This window comes from Paralichthys olivaceus, chromosome 21, assembly GCF_024713975.1.
Source record: "Paralichthys olivaceus isolate ysfri-2021 chromosome 21, ASM2471397v2, whole genome shotgun sequence".
Classification (NCBI taxonomy): domain Eukaryota; kingdom Metazoa; phylum Chordata; class Actinopteri; order Pleuronectiformes; family Paralichthyidae; genus Paralichthys; species Paralichthys olivaceus.
The window spans coordinates 8,249,487-8,273,085 of record NC_091113.1 but is presented as its reverse complement, the minus strand read 5'-3'; the positions used below and the strand labels follow the sequence as shown (position 1 = coordinate 8,273,085).

Below are 23,599 nucleotides of genomic sequence, written 5' to 3'. Positions count from 1 at the left end.
GAGAAACAGGATTTTATTGATCGGATGTAAATAGCACAAGGTGGGCTACCACAGCTTGGATTTCGAGCACTGCCCTGTTTGTGTATTTCAAGACAAATTTTCATTAGAGATGCCACTAGTTCAACAATTCTGCAGTTTGAAGGCATTCAGGTCGTCGTGCTTACCGAGCTAAATATAAGTGTGTCAAGCTGTCACCTGCCTACGCTGTCACAGGCCTCGTTCAGTGCATGGAAATCACAGTCTGCTCTGCCTGAGGTGCTGAGAATATGGGCATGTAAGTTGATATTAATAGTCGAGCCGGGTCGGTGCTGCAGGGTGTCCACACCTTCCTGTTTTCTCTTTCTTTGTTTTGGCCCCGTGCTGACAGATTTACCTCTGGAGGAACTCCAGCATCTGAAAGGGAAAATGGCTTCCATTGTTCAAATGGGTCTGTAGTGGAAAGAAAACATACCTTTTTTTTTTTTTTTTGAAGGGCACAATAATGGATTGTAATATCAATAGTATAAACAGCCTTGTCATTGAGACGTGTGTTTGTTGTTTTGAAGGGAAATTGAGAGGATAGAGGTTAACAGCAACGTGAGCTTCTTTGCGCGAAAGGTTCTCATTTCTGAGTCTCTGAAGACACTCGCTGAGCTGCGGTCTTTTGATAGGAATCAGCTGTAAGAGGCATGGAGATTGCTGTGTGCTATTTCTCCTGCTGCACACCAGTCAGATAACTTTTAACAGTTGTCTCTTCTCACAATTTCCGCCGGGAAATTAAGTCAGGAGAAGTAAGTGCTGAATGTGGATTAATAGCGGAACCCGGCCGGTGCTGCAGGGTGTCCACAGTAAGATAGAAAGAGTTATCCAACTTCTCTATCTTCAAGCGAGCGCTGCATGTTTTTACAGTCTTGCTGAGGATTACCACAGAACCCAAATTGAGATATTACCTTGAAATTCAAAGGGGTTGTAGCATCAGCTGGGGAAGATAAATACAGAGTAGAGAGCTGCGGCACAGTTGACAACTCATTGAAAGATTTCATCTGAAGCTTCCCTGAATGAAATATAATTTGCCAGCTTACTAAAAATAACCAGTTAGATAATCTTACTTTCTGCCTGTCCAATACAGATGAAATGATCCTGCACTTGAGCTCAAAAACTCAACATTTCATCACTTTCAGCACCGTTTTTCCAAAACAATTCAACACTGTCCAAATATTTTTGCACTTAGGATGATAAAATCCCTGTGGTGTCACTACTTTCACCAGAATGTGGTTAGATTGCCTGTAAAATATTGTCGCACAGCGTAAGTATGGTTACATAATACAATTCAAACATGTCTAGATCAAACGGCTGTTCCCGTCTAATCCTGCTTCACTTTCTTCTCTGCGGCTTTAAACTATGGCTCATATTATTCTAGTGTCACGTTTATAAAGCACACCAGCTGTTCGTCATGATTTTTGGGTAAATCTTAAAAATGATCTACGAACATGCTCAGAGTGCATGTCTTTGCCAAGCCTGAAGAATCCTGTTTTATATATATATATTTATACAGTATATATTCACAAAAGGACATTGAGGCATAGGGGAAACTAACTACTGAACTTCTGATTGGTCGACGACCCTCTTTCCTTCCTGACGGGACCCAAAACAGAACCTCCATGTGTTGCACTAATTATCACACAAAAAAACATTTGAGTAAACATTTTACAACATGCTATTGTAATTTTAATCCTAATCATGTTTACTATACATGTAGATTCCGTGTTCAAAGTCAACCCTCTGAAAGCAGACGTCCTGCAGGCGGCTGTTAACTCACAATGAGAGATCTGAAATAAACACTATAATAGCCGGAACATTCATTCTCTTTTGACCAGAACACAATGTCATGAGACGAAAGACAGAGGTCTCTCACCTCATGACATTGTGTTCTCATTATGATGTAAATTAATTGTGTTGACGATCTGTGGGAATTTCCCCTAAATGGCCGTGGGAGATTGTTGTTTGCAAGATCCTGTTCAAATCAATCTAGAATATAAATAACCATAAGAGTTCGAACATTCATTCTTCATGCAGCAAAACCGCTGTCTTCCACCTCATCATGTTGAACGCTCGTGATGACGTCTTGAAGGAGTGGTGCTAGAGAGTGGCGGGAGAGGAGCAGAGAAAAATGGGCATATCTCAAAAACTAAAAATATTACATAGTTCAAATAACTTAAGGAGATTTGAGAAATATTTTTGCTCATGTTTCTATATTCAGAAATCTTTTGGATCAATGAGGTTATTGACTTTATTCAGCAAATTCGAACAACACCTTTTCGTTGTCCAGATTTTAGAGATATGACACATTCACACTGATGATGCATTTTTACTGCAGAGTTCACAGGGATAAAAATAAAGAAAATGCAGAAATTAGTCCTATTTATCCTGAGAAATACTATTGAAATCAAAGTCAAATTAACTCAAGACCGATCCTGTGTGTGTGTGTGTGTGTGTGTGTGTGTGTGTGTGTGTGTGTGTGTGTGTGTGTGTGTGTGTGTGTGTGTGTGTGTGTGTGTGTGTGTGTGTGTGTGTGTGTGTGTGTGTGTGTGTGTGTGTGTCCAGATACTTTAGGGTCTCTCTGCTTTAATAAGTCTAGAGAAGTCTCTTAATACCTCTCAACATTGATGTTTTTTCTTCCCTGAGGATAGAGCAGTCAGGTAAGAAAAACAGCCCGCTCTTGTTACGTCAATTAAAAACATGTTGACTATGGATTTTCTAGATTTATCCATCACTCAAATGTTTCGTTGAGGAAATCGAGGCCTACTTTAAACCAATCCCTCCAGTACCGCGAGTTAACTGACACATGGTGGAAATGCACGTCTGTTAGATATCGCCCCTTCGAAATGTCAGAACCTGGGCTGTGAAGCGTCGGAGCGAGATTGTGCCCTTCAGCAGTGAGCCCGAGGCTTCACGAGGACTTCTTCACATCCTTCGAAAGCAGTTGAGTCTTAGTGGGGCAGACCCTAAGGCTTAATGTCAGCAAATTAATTATGGATTCACCCAATTAGTTCACAAACTACACTGTGTTCCAGGGAAAATGATCACTCCCCCAAATGACTCCTCTACGCAGTCTTTGCCCCAGTGTGCATTGTGCCTCAGAACTGTGTGCGTGTGCATGCATGTGTGTGCAGCGACACACAGCAGGCAGGTAGCCTGACCTTTTTAATTATTCAATCTCTCAAACTGTCTTAGCTGCTCTGTCTCTCTCTTTCTCTCTTTCTCTCTCTCTCTCTCTCTGTATCCAGTTTGGCTCCTTCACAGTCCCACTCATGTCCACACACATATTTCAGTCTGTCTTAAACAAAAAAGAATAAATGTAGCTCCTCTGTTCTCCAGCCTCTAACGTTAACCTCGAACCTGAATCACACTGACCTGTGTCAACACATGAACTGTTACTGTTAGTGTAATGGCTCTTTACTCCAGCTATCATTAATTATTCATCCATAAATCCCTTTTTTCTGCTTCATGGATGAATTGTTTGGTCAATGAAAGGTCAAACTATAATTTTATGTAACACAATTTACCCAATTGGTTCTATAGCTCCCCTGTGACCCTTACTAGATAAGTAGGATTGAAGGATTATGTATGTGTATGTATATATATGTGTGTATATATATATATATATATTTATATGTATATATGTATATATATATATATATATATATATATATATCCATCATATATTGTTTTTTTTATTTTACTTGATTTCTCAGAGAATATCCAGGATCTGGATGAAAAAATCAGGCATGTGTAAGGGACTGATATTTATGATTGTATGCAATTGTGTGTGCAATCAGGGGGACTGTTGGGTAGATAGATATGCACTATTTCAGAGCCACTAGGATCTAGTGATGCTGTTTCAGGCAGAAAAAAAGCTGTGTTTCAATTCTGTGTCTATTCAGGAAGTCACAGTGGCACAACTAGGCTGTCCTTCCATTCCTGAGTAACATAAGATCCAATGTGTGGATTATTTTTGGGCTGACCTAGCTCAGGATTCATTGCGAGCTAGTGATGAGGCTAACAAGCTAGCTGTCTGGGTGTAGAAGCTGCAGTAAGTGCAGCCGCTCAAAGTAGCTTATGCAATGGTAAGAGCGGGACAAGGTGGTGACACAAATGTGAAATCCTTTGCATGGCCCACAAAGGACACGGCGCCTGAATTGGGATACAGCTACAAAACTGTTGATAAAGCTTAATACTTTAAAAACTCAAGTTTCCATATACAAAGTTGAAAAAGTTAGAGTTCTATCCATTTTTTGTTTTAGCACCAACTGAAGACCGTCCTTTGTGTTTGTGTCAGAAGCCCCCTCTGACTGCGAGCCCTTCCCCCACCTCTGTGGACAGTAACTCAGACAGTGATCTCTGTGTGATGCTGACATTGAGGAGAGTTTGTGGAGTGTGATCGCGCTGCTGGCAGCGGAGCCGTCCTTGGGAGACGGAGCCGGCCATCACAGAAATGGATTCCAGCGTTTTTAACGTCCTGGCCTCTCTTGCACTCACACACAAATGTTTCTCTTTCAATGAGCTGTGGCCCTGCAGGCAGGGAGTTTTATCAATCATCTGACTTTTAATGCCTCTTAAATATTAAGATTCATGTGTGTGACCTTTGTGTTTGGGCTTGGAGTGCAAAATCCCTGCCTAAATACCCTTTCAGGCCCGGCTGGCTTTGTTTTAGATTTTCTTCTGCCTGGTTTCATCTGTTTTTATGCATGATTGGCTGTATTTTAGTCATGTAAGTAAATTTTGTGAGCGCACTCTGCTCGTGGGCAGCTGAGGAAGTGAGTGCAGCAGAAAAGCAAGGGAAGAGAAAAAGGAATGGTGGAAGGCTTGGACAGTGTGTGGGTCTTGTTAGCCTCTGTGAACACTCTTTATTCTCTCTGTCACTCTCACTCTTTATGTCACACACACAGTCGCACTCTCATGCATGAATCGGAAAGTCTCTGGTCTGATCAGCGCGTCATTAGAAGCGCTGTATGAATATTTGTGCAGATATGTAAGTGTGACTTGTTGTGTAAAACGCTGTGAGTGGCCGTTAAGACGAGAAAAACGCTGTATAAGTGAAGTCCATTTAACCGAGCTGTCCTTTTTACAAGCCTGGAAGACGGCCCGGGGATTGATGACTGTGTGTGAGAAACCTCAGCAGCAGCAGCGGCACTTCAGAAAGATGGACAGATGAAAAGGGAGGAGTAGGGACGAGGGGGAGAGGAACTGAAATGAATCAAGTAACAGGGTGAGGTTTTCCAGCAGCACGTTACCATACTGGAGACAGACTGCTGCCTCGTCAGAAGGACACCCTGGAAGTGACCCGTCCTGTGAGACTTCCCCGTGCCAAAATGTGTATTTAACTCAAACGATATACATATTTCCCATGAAAAAGGTTTTTCCGTTAAAAATGCTTTGTTTACATTCACTGTATGACACAAAAACACTGCTGAAAGGATTTATCGATTACAGATTTGTGGCAGATTAATTTTCTGTCAACTGACTTACTTAGCTACAAAGCAATCATTGAATATAGAGCATTGTGTGCTTAAACAAAAACGTAGTAAATTAAAAATCAGTTAAAAAATGTCATAGTTATTCATGTAGGAAATGTCAGAGATTCTGACTATTTTAAAGTTCTATTCTGTCCTAATGAGCTTCGACGACGGCTCGGCACAAACATTCATCTCAGACCTTAAATGCTTGTCTGGACTTCTAAATTTGAGTTTGTGCACACTCTGCTTTACTTTAAGTTCAGTGTATATACTGTATGCACCCACCTCTAGCTCTAATTCTGAGGCCCAACTCTAAGGTTGTTGAAAGCATTCTGGGAAATATATTACGCTGGTTGAGAGAAAAATGTCCAAGTGACAGATGATATCTAACGACAGCTAACACCCCTCAGACATAGTGTTTGGTGACATGTTTATAAGGTGCTCTGTGTACGATGAGTCTGTGTGGTCCCATATGTGCGGAATGTTTCGATGATGTCACTCTTCAGAACCACCCACACCAGCCCCCCGAGGTCAAGCCCAGACGACTGACGACTACTGACACCCCCCTGATTTCTCAGATAATAATAGAGGGAGTTTTTCATCGAACTCTTTACCTTCTTTTCTCTTTTTCTTCTTTTTCCCAGTAAATTTTGATTAGAAAAGGACTGACGAGGACTTCAAGTAATGCCCGCCCTGATGCTTTCTGGCACGCGGAGACATTTTCATGGCCTCAGCACTTTCTGAGCGAGGAGAGGTGCATCTGGCTCTGGTCCTAGACAAGCACGACGTGGCATTTGCAACATTTAATCCCCTTTTGTGTTGCAATAATTTTACTCTAATTCGCTAAGATGCTGATCCACGCTCTGCTCTTTATGTGCTGCCAGTGAAGAAATGCACACTCGTCTGTTTTCCCTCTAACAAAGGTGCATTTGTGCAAATAATTGCCTGCGTGTCTGTCAGAGTTAATGAATTGGACATTGTGAGGAGTAACATTTTTCAGCCCACTCTGATTTCCAAGCCTTTCTTAAACTGATGTCCTCTGAAAATGTCTATATGATCACAACTGCAATCCTGATTTTTGGTTGTTAAAGTTTAGAGGTTAAGGAGGTAAGCAGGGATTTATTCTTTTGCATTTTCTCCTCTTTTTTTTGGTTTCTAAACTGCTTTTTGATGTTAGAAACTTCTGAGCTCAGAGGAGAAATAAAGATGCGTTTAACTGACACCCTGATACAGAGGGACGGTTGTAGCAGGTCTGAACAGGGCCTCCCATAGTGTCAGACACTGTGCTCCTCTCTGGGTAGATTTTAACCACCCTCTGTTGGCCTGAATGTGTCATTACATGTCTGTCAACCTTCAGGTGCAAGCACATCAACTCAAGAGGCTGTTTTTGTTACATCTCATCGCAGGTTCTAACAGCGGCTCTTACATTTCCTCAGATCAGCTTTTGTCAGGTGAATAAATGTTTGTGTGCTCGCTTTGTTTTGAGCGGCTTTGAGGGCAAAAAAAAAGGGAGAAAAAGTAGATTGCTATTTGTGGAGAGTCAAGTTCTGTCAAATGTCACTGCGATCAATGAGGAATTTCAAGAGACACAAGTTACTGTTGATGGAGCTTCAGATGAGTGTTTGTCAGCAAAGGAATCTCAAAAGTGGAGCTTTTACAGCGTGGAAGCTTTGTCATTTTTACAGCAAATAAAGCAATTTGTCGCCAATAGTGTGTGTGTGTATGTGTGTGTGTGTATGTGTGTGTGTGTGTGTGTGTGTGTGTGTGTGTGTGTGTGTGTGTGTGTGTCTGTGTGTGTGTGATTCACAGATTTTCTTTTTTGTGTATCTATCGCCTGCAGCTTCCTGGGCTCTTTGTGAGGCTGAGTGACTTTGTAGTCAAGGACTCTTTAATGCCTTCCCGTGTCAGATTTTTTCTTGCACTTGTACATCAATAATGTGAGTATATACAGTGCGAGTGTGTGTCAGAGTCAGTGTTGTGTTTAACCAGGCCTTCTCTGTGTTTGTGCCATTCCTGCAGGTGTATGTGCCGAGGCGTTATGCCCCGGGGAATAGTGCTGACAGTGCACTAGGAGTCTGAACCTTGTCAGTATTTGTGGCTGAGGAGGAGAGGTGCCCTGCCGTGCTGAGCTGTGCTGCGCCGCCCCGTGCCCGTGCTGTGTTTGACGCCATGTCCCTGACTGACAAACACAAAGTGAAGAGGCAGCGGCTGGACCGGATCTGTGAAGGTGAAGTGTGTGTGTGTGTGTGTGTGTGTGTGTGTGTGTGTGTGTGTGTGTGTGTGTGAACTGTAAAGTTACACTTGTTTTGTTTTTTTTTGTCTCCACTTTTCCGCTGCAGCTGCTGAGTTGATCTCATCATATTTAAAATGACAATTTTGAATGTCATGGTTCATTAAAGTTAATCTGGGTGTGATATTGACACTTTGAGCTTCAGTGCATAAAGTCAAGTTCCCTGAATATTGGTAAATTATCTGATGGGCTGCCGGATTATTATGTTGTTGGTGTGGAGTTACAGACGTCCAGATGCAGTAAATCTATTCTGTTTCCAAAGATGGAGAAATAATTCTAACAGAGAAAATAGATGATTTTAGTAACCACTTATTTGACAAACTGCATGACACTTATATAAAAACATAGACTTGTTGCCCTGCTACAATACTGGCTTTCTTCTATTTCCCTCACCGACATTGCCTCGGAGCTATACATCCCCGAGCAAACCATCCCTACTGTGATTAGCACAACCCTAAGACCTATAGGTGATCAATACCCATTGATTGCTATCATTTCCTCCTGGCACACAGCATGTCAGAGACCACAGTAACCAGTGTATAAACGTTGACCTCGGCAGCAAGCAGTCATCTGGCAGATGTAAATGAGATCTGTGAGCTGCTGCTCTGTTTGTGTAGGAATGTCTGTTGTGTGACTTCTGCTTGTGGAGAATCTGGAAACATCTGAGCTAAAGTTAGATTTACCGCAGGGGATTGGATGGCTTCTATCCCGTCACGGCTGTTTGGAAGTAGCCAATTTTACCCCATGAACTGTGGTGATTATTAGGCTTTAGGTTGTGGATTAGAGAGCAGTGGTGTTCTATTGAAAGGCCTGAGCATAGAAGAGGAGCCCCCTGCTGTGCACACAGCTACAAAGTCAGCCTAGGCAACAAGGAATATGAGTCTTTGTGTGGGTGTATAAACTGTGTCTGAAGATTTGTGGATGTGCATTTTTAAACCCACTTGTTTGACTTTGCTCTGCGTGCTTGTGTGTTTATGTGTGTGTGTGTGTCTGTCAGACTGTGTCCTGAGGAAAAATCATCTCCTCTCTGCTCTCTGGGTCCCCAAGAGGCTTGTTAAGCCGCTGGGCCCTCCTGGAGCCAGCGCAGGGAGAGGCAGACATGACTGCAGTGCTGGAAAATGAAGCTCGATGCACCATTACCCCCACTGCCAGCATATTTGTTTTGCAGCATGATGTAAGCACCTCAGCGCTGTGTGCATGAATTGAAGGACATAAACTGCACATCCTGTGTAAGCCTGTAGTTAGCCCCAATCCTAACAAAAAGTCAGTTTTTCATGAAGGAAAGAAAATACTACTTCATCCACTAAAGGAAACCTTAGCCATTTTTTTTAAATTATCACTTTAATATGGAAATCTCCTGTTTTGCCTGGAATCATTCACATTTTAAGCAATTTAGAAGAATCAGTGTCAACGTCCAACATGCAGACAAATTGTATGAATGTTGAAAGTAGACTCCTCCTGAGGTTTTTAGAAAATGACCAGAAATACAGAGTAATTGTGTGATATCAGGAACATGCACATGTTAGCGGTCTCTCCATTTTTTGAACTATGCTTATTCACCTTCTTGCCGAATGTTAGATGATATAATCGATACGACTCCTGTTTCTGCACAAAAAGGTATTCTGACATAATTTGAACCTTCCTGATACAGAAGTTTGTGTATCAGCTGATACTAAGAGCCAATTCAATACCAGTGCATTGAAAAAAATAACAACTAGTACAATGTAATTCAACAGCTGTATGCTACTAAACTTGAAATTAATGAAATGATTATTAATATCATTGTTAAATAGCCCCACTTTTAAAAACAAATACATACAGAGAACGATGCCATAGAACTTCTTTAAATATGTATATTTGACAGCCATAACTGAAAAAGAACACAAATAAATAAATACACAACAAACAATACTAGTGCCATCTCTTGAAACTGAAGTCTTGTAAACGGTACATGAAGCAGTTTTACTTGTGGAACTTTCCAGCTTGAAATATTTCTTGCTCGTTCTAGCACCACATTACTGGAAATCACTTCCTCTCTGCCGCTCCAAAAGCATTATTTGCCGGTTGCAGTTTTTGAAGAATTTGTGATTTCTGGTAATAGAAAATTGCTGCTTCATCTGTTTGGAACTGGTGTGTGAGTGGTGTCAATCCTCCTATCTGAAGATAGCCTGAGCTAATAAAAAAGACGTGCTTCTGTGTGGGCGATAGAACTTCACTGAGAGTCACCTAACAACGCTATTGAATAATCACCCAGCCCGAAAGGCGATTCACATAAATATCATATTTCATAGCACAGGTGGATTGTTCATTGGTGGAAATCCTTCGTGATTAGAGCGACGGTCCACATCCAGCTGTTGCATCCGTGTGAATCAGACATCTGAGGTAGTTAGTCATTCCCGAGGGAACAACAGTTAGTCTGCACTGCTGGGCATGAGCTCAAAGCCCACAGGAGACGCACACAGAGACAGTAACAGGTGTTGCCATGATGCGTGCAGAGCTGCCTCATGGTAAGCGTACCTGTCGATGTTCCTTTGCGCACATTAAAAAAAAAAAAAACACATGCACACACACGCAGACTAACACACACACACACACACACACACACACGTTCTCCAGATGGCCATCATACAGGATCAGTGAATCAGTCCTCTGCGGCCATTGTGAGGGCGTAGAAGAAAAAAAAAACAGCTTGTGATTTGTCGTTTGTTCATGAGCCAATGACCAGGCAAAGTTGTCCCACTGATTGCATGTAGCAGAGTGATAAGGCTGTCATGGTGATTGTCTCAGCATGCAGAGACGACACACATGAAGCAAGGATCTGCTTTTTTGTTCCGCGCGCAGGTAAAATCCTCACAGGGCCTATTTTGGCTACTGTCGGCTGTAACTCATCTCGGTCCAGGTCCGCTCTTTCAGCCAGGCCCGCAGTTGGCAAACAGATACAGACCAGCTGAAGCCGAGATTCGTGCCGTCTCTCCTCGATCTCTTTCAAGTGGGAATCTGGAGCGTTCTCTTTTAAGAGCGTCTGCTGAGACAACACACTCTGCACTGTCCAACAAACCCTGTCGCCTTTGTTACTATTGTTTTCCCTACATTAAAAATCAACTCCTGTCATCCAAGACAGTTTGCATATTATAAATGTTTTTTTAACATTAAACCATTGCCCAAATTGTTCATTCTTGCGGATGTACATTGGCAGAGGGATCCGAAATGCAGTATCTAAGGAATCCCTGTGGTTAGATGACAAGCCTGATTCAGCCATTTAAGTCCTTGATATGTATTTAGCATAATCTGTCCTGTCTGCAAATAAAGAGGCAGGGAGCCGGTTGCAACTGTTTTATCAAAAGCTGCTAGTTAGCTCAATCAAAGCAGCTGCTGGGAAGCATCAGCTTTAATTCTGCGTTGTGAGGAAGAGGAGGGGAGAGAGGAGCGCCCTCTTCCTCTCACTCTTTCTCTCATTCCTTCTTTCTCAGAGGTGACGAGATTCATTCCTGTCGTCTGAGCGGATGATGTGTGATCTGCCTCGGCCTTTGTTCCTCAGCCTCAGGTTCTTTCATGTTCTCAGCTTAATTTGAGCTGAACCATTTTTTCTTATGATTATTTTGCAGTGTCGGGCTGCGTTGCTGAGAGGGAGGACAGTTCTGCTCCTGGTCTGTTGTTTTTAATTTTTCTTCCTATGCTAAGATTGTTGTTTTGATTGTGGAGTGCAATAGCCATTTCCCCTCAGGGTTGGATTAGAGCCGCTCTAATCTACTCAGATAATGTTTTAATCAACATGTGCATTTATTCATGTGTTACATGACTCACTTTATGGCTGTGTAATTAGGAATATAATTTATCCATATTACATGCTGAACAAAACACAATAGTCCATCAGACTTTTGTTCTTTCCTTTGTTGATTTCTTTATAACCAATATATTTTTTTAACTTTGCATGCAGTTGTGGCAAATGAGGGTCTCTGCTGCAAGCATGCAACTAGCATTTAGGCTATTCTTACTAATTTTACTTGGTCAGAACCACAGACTTTAAATAAAGATGGGTGACCTGTCTCTCCCTAATCTCACTGTGCGAAAAAGAAGCCAAAATATCCTGGATATAGGAGCTGCCATCTTGGTGACTCACTTGGAGGCCGTCTGCACAGTGGTAATAGTGGAGTGAAGCCGAGCATTCGAAATTCCGTTGATATCAGTAACAGATACTTTGTTATGTAAATCAAGAACTCAGAAATGTTACTAATATTATACAGTGTTTTTTGTTTTGTCATACTTTTCATACATATATTCTTCATATTTTATTCTACTGCTTGGGTTGGGTTATCTCTATGTGAAAGAGCATAGCGTCTTTCTTAGACCATGCAGTGACACTAAAGTAGATGTACATGAATGATGAATGTCAGATTTTCCTACATGTTGTGTATGTATATTTTCTATATATTTAATAGCAACCACAGCATTGTAAAGTTGTTCTTGCATTAAACTAGACCTCATATCTGCTTTCATCAGTGAGGTAGGGAGGCAAATCACATTTTCTGTTCCGTTCTTTTCTTCTCCCTCTCTCGCTCTCTGTCCCTCCCTCTTCTCTCACTCAGCTGCACACTTCATCTCTCCAAAAAGCAAGCGGGCTGTCGTCTCTCCCTTCTGTCTGCCCCATCTGTGATGCAGTATGGACCACTGGCTTTATAATGATAGGCGGGCGGAGTGCAGGGCTGCGCACGAGGCAAAGAGGGAACAAACCATCCTGCTAAAATGCAAGACAAAACTCAAATCGGTTGCCTCACCGAGTCCAGCAGAAGTCTTGTCCTGCAAATAAAAGCTCTGGAGTAGCGTCTCTCGTTGTGCCCCATCTTTCTCCCACCCATGTGTCTGTTTGACATGGGAGGTGGCAAAGAGGCCAGCGTCTCGATTCCACAGCAGATGTGAACCCTCCGAAAGCCATCAGACCAGAATTGGTACCATGTGTTTCTCTCTCCCTGTTGCCCCTCCTTCCTCCCTGCGCTTGTGTTGGAGTGAGAAAGGGCCCAGAGGCTTGTTAAAACTTTAATGTACTGTACAATCACAGTAATTGAGGAAAATTTTCAAGATCTTGCAGTCATGGTTTTAATTTATGAAGCCCCTATGAAAGTTTAATGGATCAGCAGTTGTAGAGTCGCAGCTATGTAAATCATTGTGCAGCTATCCCTGCCTGCCAAGTCCTGCCGTTAGCGTCCTGTGCCCTAGAAAGATGGCCAGATTGCTCCAAAGGCATGACTGTTGCTGGACGTCTGTTCAACACATTGTACCCAGAGGTCTTTGACAGAGCTGTATGATTGGCTGTGAGCTAGTGAGCGAGCGGGAGTTGGCATCAGTTCTGACGCTGCTCACCAAATATCCATCGTGTAAGTTCTAGGTTTCTTTTCTTCTGCTATATTATTCATGCTAGCAAGTATGGGGTCCCTGTTGCTTGATGAGTGTAATATAGCATGCTCACTTAATTATGGAGCTCTCATGAGAGGCATATCAGAGGATGTAGACAAGATGAATATGGTTCCCCAGCTTCTCCTGCTTATGAATTGTGGGAAATACAGCAATTTGCATGGCAGGAGATATGATATGTCATATTCTTGTTTCAGATTTAACAACACCAGCCCGACCCCACTTGAGATGTTTATTATTGTTATTAATATTTTGTCGGGGAGCGGGGATCTGAGTGACACACGGCCCTAGAAGGGGCTTATTAAAAGAAGTTATTGCGATCGCCGTCGAGAGATACAACACAGTGATTAATGGTGTGTTTTACAGCTGACAAAAAAGCGCAGGGAGACTGGGAGGATGCTGAGAAATCTTTTCAACTAAATTGCTAGGTATGCTCTACCTCCAATGAAAGAAACCATCCTTTTTGAAGTGCATCATCCTGGACTGTGCAGAGCCATAAGGAAAATGAAATGCTTTCTTTTTGTTTTGACCTACTTAATGTTCTTCAATTTGGATGTTCCATGATGAAACGATTGCTTTTGGTCTTATGTCATGATTGCGTCACTTAAGCTCTAAAATGAAAGAAGTTGGTTATAGCATTCCCCTCTGTTGCTTGACAGGTAGTGGGACAACGTAAAGAGACACGGCACTACAGCAGTCGCCTGTCACTCCTAAACTGTAATAAATTTAGCTCATCTCAGTCACGCTGTCTCTGTGTCTCAGCTTCAGGAGCATCCAGAAAATATCCCTGGAGACTTGCCGCAAAAAAATCTTCCTTTTAAACCCTTGTTGCCTATTTCACACAGAAATAAAGTATAGAATAGAAACAGGCTTGGAGACATCTACTTGTCACGGTCCAGCGCAGTCCAATCATATCCTTCTCCTCATGCCTTGTACTTTCCCATATTGTCTGTCTTGCAGGTGAAGGCAAAGCCAGCAGCCTTATCAGCCCCCCCCCCCATCACCCTCTTATCAAAGCCCTCTTTTCTTCTCCTTCTGCCACTGTGTTTTTGTTTACATTGCTCTTGTCATGGCACGTAAACACCAACAGTTATCTCTGATGGCAACATCTCAGATAAGCCATATCTGTTCTCGTGTACATTTGGTGTATGCAGTAACTGTGAGGAAAAAAGACCCCATTTGTTTTAAGTTTTGTTCACAAAATAAACATCGCATATTTCAAGGTATATCTTGAAATGTGTGTGTATATATATATATATATATATATATATCATATATTGTATGTATATATATTGCAACTAAACAGTCAGCTTTGGACTGATGGTGAGAAAAATAAGCAAATTAAAGATTTTTTTTACAGGTTTTTGATGCTTTATAAATCATTGCTTGATCTGAAATAATTTTTTTGGGCCAGAGTGTACATTGAACTTCTAGGGGGGGGGGGCTGCATGTTCTTCCTTCTTTCCTGCTTGTGTAATTATTTGTATGTGTATATTTGCATATGTGAATCTGTCCTTGCCCAGTAGAAGAGGCTGTGCATTCTCCATGGTTCAAGTGGAGCAGCTCCTGGCTCTCCTCTAGTGGCCACTGGATTAAAACTGACCCTCAGCATTGCTTGTGTCTGGCCTTCACAACCGCTCCCCTCCCCCTATCTCCAGAGATACACTTCACCAAGCATGCCAGTCCCCAAACTCCCCGATCCCTCTGGATCCATTCATGCTCAGAGGGATTCCGGCTGTAGGCCAATGAAGTGGTTAGCACTGACCACTAAGCACCATAACACTGTAGCTTTACACTCTGTGAACACATCCAGGGGCCTCAGCAGCGTGCTGGCTATGTACACTATCTGGTTCAAGTGATGTCACAGGGGGCAGCGGATTTAAGCAGGTTTTAGTTTGATGCTAATCCCCTTGTGGCAAATGCTGTAGACGGGAGGGCTGTCCTACCAGTGACGTGCAGCATACTCATTGGATTAGAGCATCCCATCCCCTCCTCCATTCTGTTGTCATTGTCCAGCATGTGCTTTTAGCCCAATTTCTCTACTCTAGGTCTTAGTATAGAATGTAAGCGTGATGCCAACCACAAGCATGATCCCTGCTGTAGAATGGAGTAGATCCTCGACCTAAAGGTGTGTTTTTTTCAGTTTGAATGTGTGCATGTGTTTACTCTGTGTTTGTCATGTTGTGCCTCATGCCCTTGTGGATTTCTAATGTTTCCAGGGCTGAATTATTTAGATATGCTGCCAGCAGGGAGCTACATGATAGCACACTCTTTAGAGTGAGGGGAGGGGGGTTGCCTACCGCAGCAGATCAGGTAAAAGGGGACCTCATGCTTCACCTTTCTCCTCTTCTCATCACTACTCCTTTTTGATTGGGGGGGAGTGTAACTGGAGAGTTGAAACACAATACCCAGGTTTATTTTCTTTTTATAGCTGTCCTCATTATTGTCTTCACTGATGCCTAACTCAAGTGAGCAGTCGCATTTTGGTGGCTCTCTGAGCCATCACGGTCCTGAATGGATTGAAGGAAAGAACCACAAGACTTCAAGTCGCTGTCACTACTGTGGCACCATGGCAGGTCGCAGGAATTCTCTGGCACTTAGTGGGGGTAATGGTGGAGTATGGTCTCACCATCACGTAGATCTTGATGAGAAACAGAATCCAGTCCTCCAGTCTTCCCAGATCCAACAGGACCGGCATGGACAGCTACTGAGGAAGAACTCTGTGCCCGATCTTAGCAGCAGCAGCCTCTACCTCAGACAAATGATGGCAAGCCTGGCCTCCGCACCACCTGTGGATTACTACCTGACTGGTTCTACCTTATCTGGTCAGCCACCTGAAGAGTCCGGGTTTTATAGGGATAACCAGCACCTGCTCACCAGATCAGCGTCGCATTATGGGTCCAACGCTAGGGGGGTTAGGCCTACCTGGGATCAAGGACAGGCAAGGGCCACACCTACCGTGTTGGCCTCTGCTTCAACACCTAACCCCATGCCTCCTGCCCCTCCCCCTCCTCCCCCGCCTCCTCCACCCCCTCCTCCCCTTCCTGTTCATGAGCTGAGCCGTTTGTACAGGGAAACTCTAGGATCTAAAATGATCCCAGACGTCCAGCGTATTGGCGGCAGCTCTCCTGGTCCTGCAGTCTACGGGGGCCAGCCCCCTCTTCCTATTTACGCTGCTGGGCCACCATCTCTCTCTGCTCACCAAGCTTACAACAATATAAACTGCGTGCCCCTGAACTGTCAGCCAGCTGCCACCAATACTGTGGTGGACCCAGCATACCAGGGAATGGACGGAGCTTTCCCCCGGGCTTATGGAGCTATAGCCTCTCAAAGGCTACCTTATGACCCAAATTATGATGCCAGTTCAGCAATGGTGGCTACGACAGCTGGATTTACCTCTGGTCTGCCTCTTCACCATCCCAGTGCTGCAGACCCCAAGAAGATGGTGGACCCTACCTTCCTGGCTTCCCTGCGAGCTGAAGGCTTGGCTGAGAGCACTATCACTCTTCTGCTGCAAAATGGCTTTGATTCCCATGCCACCCTGGGGATGATGGAGGACCATGATGTCCGCTCTGTGGCCCCTAACTTGGCCCAGGCCCGTGTTCTCTCACGTGTGGTGCTTGGTTGCAAGACAAGTGGAACAGCACCACGAACACGATCCAACAGCTTTAGCCATCGCAATGACCTCTACATGCAGCCCCAGGGTTTGACCATGGACCCCAACCTGATACAGCAACCTGCCAGCACTATCCAGAATGTGTCCCCCAGGATGGGAGAATTTCTTGGCAGAAGACCCAGTAGTGCACCCTCCCAACACCTACTGGAGACCACCACCTACCCAGGATCACGGCCTATGGGAAGTGGAGCTTTTCCAATTAGCCCTGGAGGATATAGCAATGCTGTGACTCAGGGAAGACCCTTCTCAATGTATAATGCCCACACTGGTATTGCCATGTCTGCTCTTGGACAACAGCCTCCATCAGCCCCAGGCACCCATGGAGCAGCACCAAAAACCTATTCTGGCTCCTATTCCCCCATGGAGCTGATGAAGAGAGCACCCAACCTTCCTCCAGCATCACCAGCAGCAGCGCCAAGCCCCCTTCACAGCCCTCAACTGCTCCGGAAAGGGATCAATGCTGCCCCAGAAAGTACCATTGTTCCTGTAACCTCTTCCTCTGCTCTCCAAGCGCAAAATCTTAACAACAGCAAGATGGTTGGACGTCGCACTGGTCCTCCTGTCATTGTCTCAACCATGATCACCACGCCTGACACAAGTAATGTCAAACCTCACCTATTTCACTAATGTCTTCAAACTTTCTCTCTGGTTTTCTTTGTAATTTTTGCTGATTTGTATTGTTTTCAGTGGGTTTTGGTGATATTTCCTTTTTTGGATTTTGTCTTGTAGATAAATGTAGAGTGAGATTTAACTCTGACACTTGAATGGAGGGGTAGCATGTAAGATGTATCTGACAAGCTAAGCAGCTTTGCTATGAGAAGCCTTTTCTTTTTAACTACACAACTATTTATACATGTATTGCAACAGAGTTGTGTCATTTGCTGGAGGGGATCCTGTCTCATCACCACGTTGAATTTTTATGAGAGGCGCTCCAGTTATTGAGGTCAACATTTTTTGGGGCTTTTCTTTCACTAGGTTTATTGGTCAGAATCCTTTGAATCCACAGTGCTCTTTTGGTGTTGTGTTGTTGATCCACCTTGCTTTTTTTTTACTTTAATGTGATAACCGGTGAGCACTCACAAAACACTTTACAACCTGCTAGCACTAAATATCAGGGTCTTAACTGTTTGTTCTCTTAATTTTTACAACACAGAGTAAGAAAATATCCAAAACATACACACATTCAGCTTCTCTTTATATTGTAAAGGTTTATTGATGCAGAGTTGCTGCCGTTCTATTTTACGCTGGACTCTCTCCTAATCAATGGCTTAACTGCCACAAATCCAATTATACTAATTGGATGTATAGTTGCATAGACTATAATAGGCAACTGTTTTTAATAGACACTCTGTTGTCTGTTTGAGATTGTGGTTGCATTGCACGGCAGCTAAATGTTCTTTAACACATTTGTTTGTTCATTCTCAGACACAAATTCAATCATTGTCATTTCTGACAGTGGGTTTGTACAATGAATGGAAATTTCATGAGCTTTGTGCTGTTCTCATTCACATTCTAACATTCTCCTGAACATCTCACAGCTGAGGCAGTGTGAGATATATTGGATTAAGATATTATCACGAACAACAGCAGTTACAACGCTCACTTACAAAGTCTTAAGACTCAATTTACATTTTGATAGAGTGATCGCCATGAAAAAAATTACTTTTGAAGCTTTCGAGAATGTACCGTTGCAAACAATAAGAGTAAACTTGTCATTTTGTTTGTTTCCTGCAGCGGTGTTTCCTTTTTAACTACATTTGTCTTTTGAAATGTGTTGTTAGTGGCTTCACAGAACACATAATTATGTTTATCTTTCTGCAGAACCTCTATGGCTTGTGCAAGGTTAATGCAAGTAGTGTGGCAGCTTTTTATGTTCAGCGTACAGTGAGATTCAGTTCTCCAGCTAGGCATCCACATAAAGGGCTTGATTTCTCAGCTCATAACAAGCTGATATATTTCCCTCCTGATGAGAGCTGATGAGCTTATGGAAGAATTGAATCTTTTTAACCTTCCTTTCAGCCATCTAACCCCGTATCCTGCCTGCCTCTCTAATGGGTCTGTGGGCTGCTGCACTTTTTATATAGAGTAATGACTTTTATGAAGTGGCTTCCCTTCATGTGTTGTCAAGGAAATAAGAAGTGAGGTGCAAGATCCAGAGGAGGGGGGGGGACTCTGGGGGAAGCAGGGTGGGAGGTCCCTTTTTCGAGCTTCATGAAAATATACGCCGCTCTCCAAGGTCACAGTGGTAGCCACCCCCCCAGCCCTCCCTTCAAATACACTCTTAGCACAACAAGCTCATTTGTATGTAGCTGACATTTGTTGCTTCAGTAACTTCATCTGATAAAGGGGCAGCCCCTTGCAGATGATCGGAATGCATACTTTTTAATTGTGTGTTGCTAGGCAACATATGTTTCAGTGGTAATCAGAGATGGATAATCTTCACATTTAAGGAAAAAGGGGAAGAGTGGAGCCCTGCATGCAGCGTTGCACATTTATTTTGAACACTTGTTCCTTTTTTCGTGTAGCCATTTTCAGTTTAGTTTGAAAAATGTTTTAAGACGCTTAATGAAAGCATTTCTCTTACGCCCCTCCCTTCTCTCTGTGAACAGTGCACCTCTCTAGAGACTACTTCGCACTTTTGTGCAAAGGCTCCAGTTCACCAGTGAAGAGCTTCTCTTATTACATGCATGGTGTTTTATGTTCAAACATGCATATTGATGAAAAGTTGACACATTATTCCTTTTGCACACACTGAATAAATTGGTAGTTCTTCTTATAAAACTAGTCATCTTTTTATTATCATCTCACATCAAAGTGTACATTTACACATCACGGTTGAGGCGTCTTCATTTCCATACAGTCGAATTCTTATTTGTTCTGAGAGAAGAAAAGATGTGAGGGAAGTGAAATAGCTTGTGCCTAAAAATATTTCTGTGCAAGTTGCAGGTGGGAGGGCTCGTCTCCATTGGGCGCCGTCTTGGTTGGCTAAAGCTGTAAGTAGCGTTAGTAATGGCATTAAAAGTTTGAGTCGAGCTGACTTACAACAGTTCCCTTCCACCTATAGCAGGGAGAGCGCCGTGCTACACTCGTATTGGCCATGGAGGTGTCTGTCAGTGGCTCAGGTGGGTGAAGCGAATCTTTCGTGTCACGTGAGGCAGAATATCCACCCGGCTAGCTAGAGATGTGATTGGCTAGTGGTATGCACCGTGTGCGTGCTCAGTAGATTAACTGAGGTGAACACTTGCATGTTGTCCACAAATGCCGGCACATGGTTTCCTAGTGGAGATAATCCACAGAACATCTTCAGCTGTACTTTTCTGGGCTGCAGAATTAGGAGGCGGGGCAGCGGTGGTGTGTGTGGGGGCATGGCTCGTAGCTTACAGGCAGGAGAGAGAGTAGAACTTGGCAACAGGCCCTCACAGCCTTATGGGAGGTGTCAGTTTACTTGTTCACCTGTATAACTCTGTTTTCTCGATGACATTGTGCACAGGTTGTATCCACGGCCTGCAGAGAGGCTGATCAAAAACATGCCAGGTCTCTTTTTTCTCTTTTTGACAGGAGGCCATCACCATTGTGACTAACAGTTATGTAACCTCCCAGTGCACGGCTCCCGTGAGGGACCTGAATGGGATTTTAATTTCTCTGCCTGTGTTTGGAAGGACATCCACGATGATGCATGCCTAATGTGCTCTCAGCTGTCCTTGGCTAAACTGCTTTGCTCAGGTGTCTGACATTGATTTCAGCGTGCACTCTCCTGTCCGTCTTGCAGTGTGTGAGAGAGAAAACATTCCCTGTGTGTCAGTGTGGCCTCAGACTGATTCTGGACACATCTGTATTTCTGTGAGCGTTTAAGACACAAGAGAGTTTCTGCGTTCTGCAGCCGCTCTGCTTTTTGATTTTACGAAGGCTTTGATTTAGTGCTTATATTCCCCCACATCTGTAACCTGCAACTTGTGATATATGTGTGTGTTTGGGCTCAGTGCTGCTGCCACACACACACACACACACACACACACACACACACACACACACACACACACACACATAAATGTCCCTCTCTCAGCAGCAGGAAGTGCTTGTCTTCATCTGAATGTGACAGAACTGACAGCAGGACATGGGGACAAGACCTTAAGTTTCCTCTGTCTGTCTCTGTCTTCCTTTGACCAGAACTATATATAAATATATGTATATATATATTTTATAAAGTTTATTTTAGCATTACATTACTCAAATGTTTTACTTTGAAGTAAAATAAGATAAAACTCAACATTTGCATCTGATATGGTGCAAACACCCTTGTGTACATTGTAAAGGTCCAAACTGAAATCTCATGTTCTGGCGTACAGAGGCAACACAGCCATGTCCTGACTGACTGACTGTGACCCCTGCCTTACTTGTTGTATTTGACATGGTAACGGGTTATTGCGGAGAGCTAGCGGCTTACGTTACCTGTCTAGGAAAGAGGCTGAGAATTAGGAGTGGGGGAAATCCTTGCGGCCATCTGTGTGTGTGTGTTTGTGTGTATGAGTGCTTGCATGGATGTGTGTGTGTGTGTGTGTGTGGATGCTACTATACAGGCGTCACGTGGCAGTGGGAGTCTGTGTCATCCTCACTAATCCCACTGATATGAATGAGTGGAGACAGACAAGAGGTTTCGGCTCATATGGCATCGGTCAGGGGGTTATTATGGGGATTGAAGCTGTATGACAGTGTTACGTTGCTCATGCAGAACAACATGATGCACTTAGTAGTAGTGTATGTGTGTCTTTCTCCTGCACTTTGAATTTAAAATAAAACTGTGACTTTAAGAGTTTTTTTCAATCCACCAGATGAACAATTCAGGAATTGTGACCGTTTGTATACATTACCTGTCATGAGGGTACAAAATATAATCAGACAAGTAAACAGTATAAACTCAACCATATTTGCAAATGGCTCAGCAGCTTATTTCCCCTTCAGTGATTAGCAGCAAAAAAAAAAAAGTTGAAATGATCATCCTCCATTGTGACAGTCCACTTGAAAAAACTTACTTGCCTTGTTTCCATGTTCAGGACTGTTTTTAAATTTTCAAACTACTATATATACTTTCTTAAGAAAATTAAGAAAGTTAATGTTTTGATTGAATGTCTTAAAAAGTCTTACATTCAACGGAAACATGTAGAAACTCTAAATAAAAAAAGTGCTATTTTATATTAAATATTTTTTCACCCTGAAACTAGAGTTAGCACTTGGACCTCATTATCATCATTTGATTTGAACATTATGTGCTTTAGTGCAAATGCAAAATCAATAAAAAAAAACCCTCTTGGTTCTTAAACTGTCTTACTGCACTCTATACCTCATACTGCAAAGATTGTGTTGTTAAATGTTTACTGTTCACCTCCCGACTCTTAAACGCTTATCTGAACTCAGCCCCTCTGTCATGTGTCTCCAGTTTCTCGAGAACCTGGTAAATGTTACATGAACTATCTGCTGCTCAATCTCCACTTAGCTTTCGTATTGTTTCTGTCCTTGGGGAAATATGGCCAGGAAAATCTATTTTTCCACTGGAGTAGGTTTTTCTTTCTTTCTCAGAAAACAAAACAAGTGAAAAGAAAAAAATATATGTTTTTGAGCCCCATGCTCTTTCCCCCCACAGCCTCTTTCCCCTCCCTTGCTGTTTTCTCATGGTTGATCTTTCCAAACCATCGGTTGCGTTCACAGAGGGATTAATGGTTTCTGCGAAGCCGGCCAACGCACGGAGGGAACGGAGCCTTCGAGCGAATGAGGAACAGCTGGTCTCCTCCTGCTTGTGACAGCTCGAGTGTTCGAGTGTGCGTCTTGTGTGTGCGCGACAGTAGCATCTGACCTCTGCTCGCAGGGTCGGAAGCGCTGTCCTCGTCCGTTAGTGAGCATTAAATCTTTAGGTTTTTTTCCCATCTACTGTGCTTCTGTGCTTCTGTTCAATCAGGGAAAAGTTTATGGTGGAAAAAAAGTTTTTCAGAAGTTCTGAAACGAAACTTCTGGCCGGAGTAGTCAGATACGTAAAAATGATGTTGAATTAATCATAGTTTCACATTTTGATCCAGACACACTTGTTTGAAGATTACATGAGTTGGATTTGAAACAAACAATTAAAAGTCAAAGGAAGCAGCTACTTTTTTCACATGTTTTTAGAAAAAAAATATTTCAGCTTCCATAGCGAGCTGATTGGAATTTAGCTGCCGTCACAGTGGCTCCACCACAGGCCTATAGGTCACCGCCAAGCGCTAATGATGAGATGAGAAGTGTGTGTCTGTGTGTTTATATGACCCAGAGTGTGTGTGCTCATCGTGTGACATGTTATGATTGTTTCCTCTCTCTGTATTTCAGCAGATCGCATGTTTATTCTACGACTCGCCCCCGTCCCGTGGCTGTATTGTCTAGAGGATTGCGCCGATGCAAGCACATTGCTCGCATTGTAAGAATGGCACTTCGGTATAATCTCCCTAATTATCTGTCGTCGATGCTGCCGTATATTATTCCATTCTCCACGGCAGCTGGGGAGGAGATTGGTTTTATGCACGTCGACCGGCAACAGCTGCATCCACTAAAACAGACAACTACCTCTGCACACCTCCCCGGTCCTCCCTTCTTTTTTGTCTCCCTTCCTTCCCCCTCGGTCTCCCCCTCCCTCAGTGGTGAGCAGGTCACCCTGAATTATTCATCAGTGTGAAATGAAAAAGCTCATGGATATTGAATATCCCCTCT

The 23,599-nt window shown here is 43.2% G+C and overlaps 1 protein-coding gene across 6 annotated transcripts in view; it reads left to right on the top strand.

Annotated features, from left to right (window-relative positions):
• Window positions 1-23,599, top strand: part of LOC109645089 (C-terminal-binding protein 2) — a 90,861-nt gene that overhangs the window by 32,839 nt on the left and 34,423 nt on the right. For 2 of the 6 annotated variants that reach the window (XM_069517914.1, XM_069517915.1), the window contains exon 1: window positions 15,635-17,468. In XM_069517914.1, the coding sequence (XP_069374015.1) occupies window positions 15,650-17,468 (1,819 nt within the window). In that variant the 5' untranslated portion in view covers window positions 15,635-15,649. Of the gene's footprint in view, window positions 1-7,514; window positions 7,723-11,390; window positions 11,433-15,634; window positions 17,469-19,886; window positions 19,993-23,599 lie in introns of those variants that run through there. The other 4 variants (XM_069517916.1, XM_069517920.1, XM_069517917.1 and 1 more) reach the window with 4 other exon arrangements.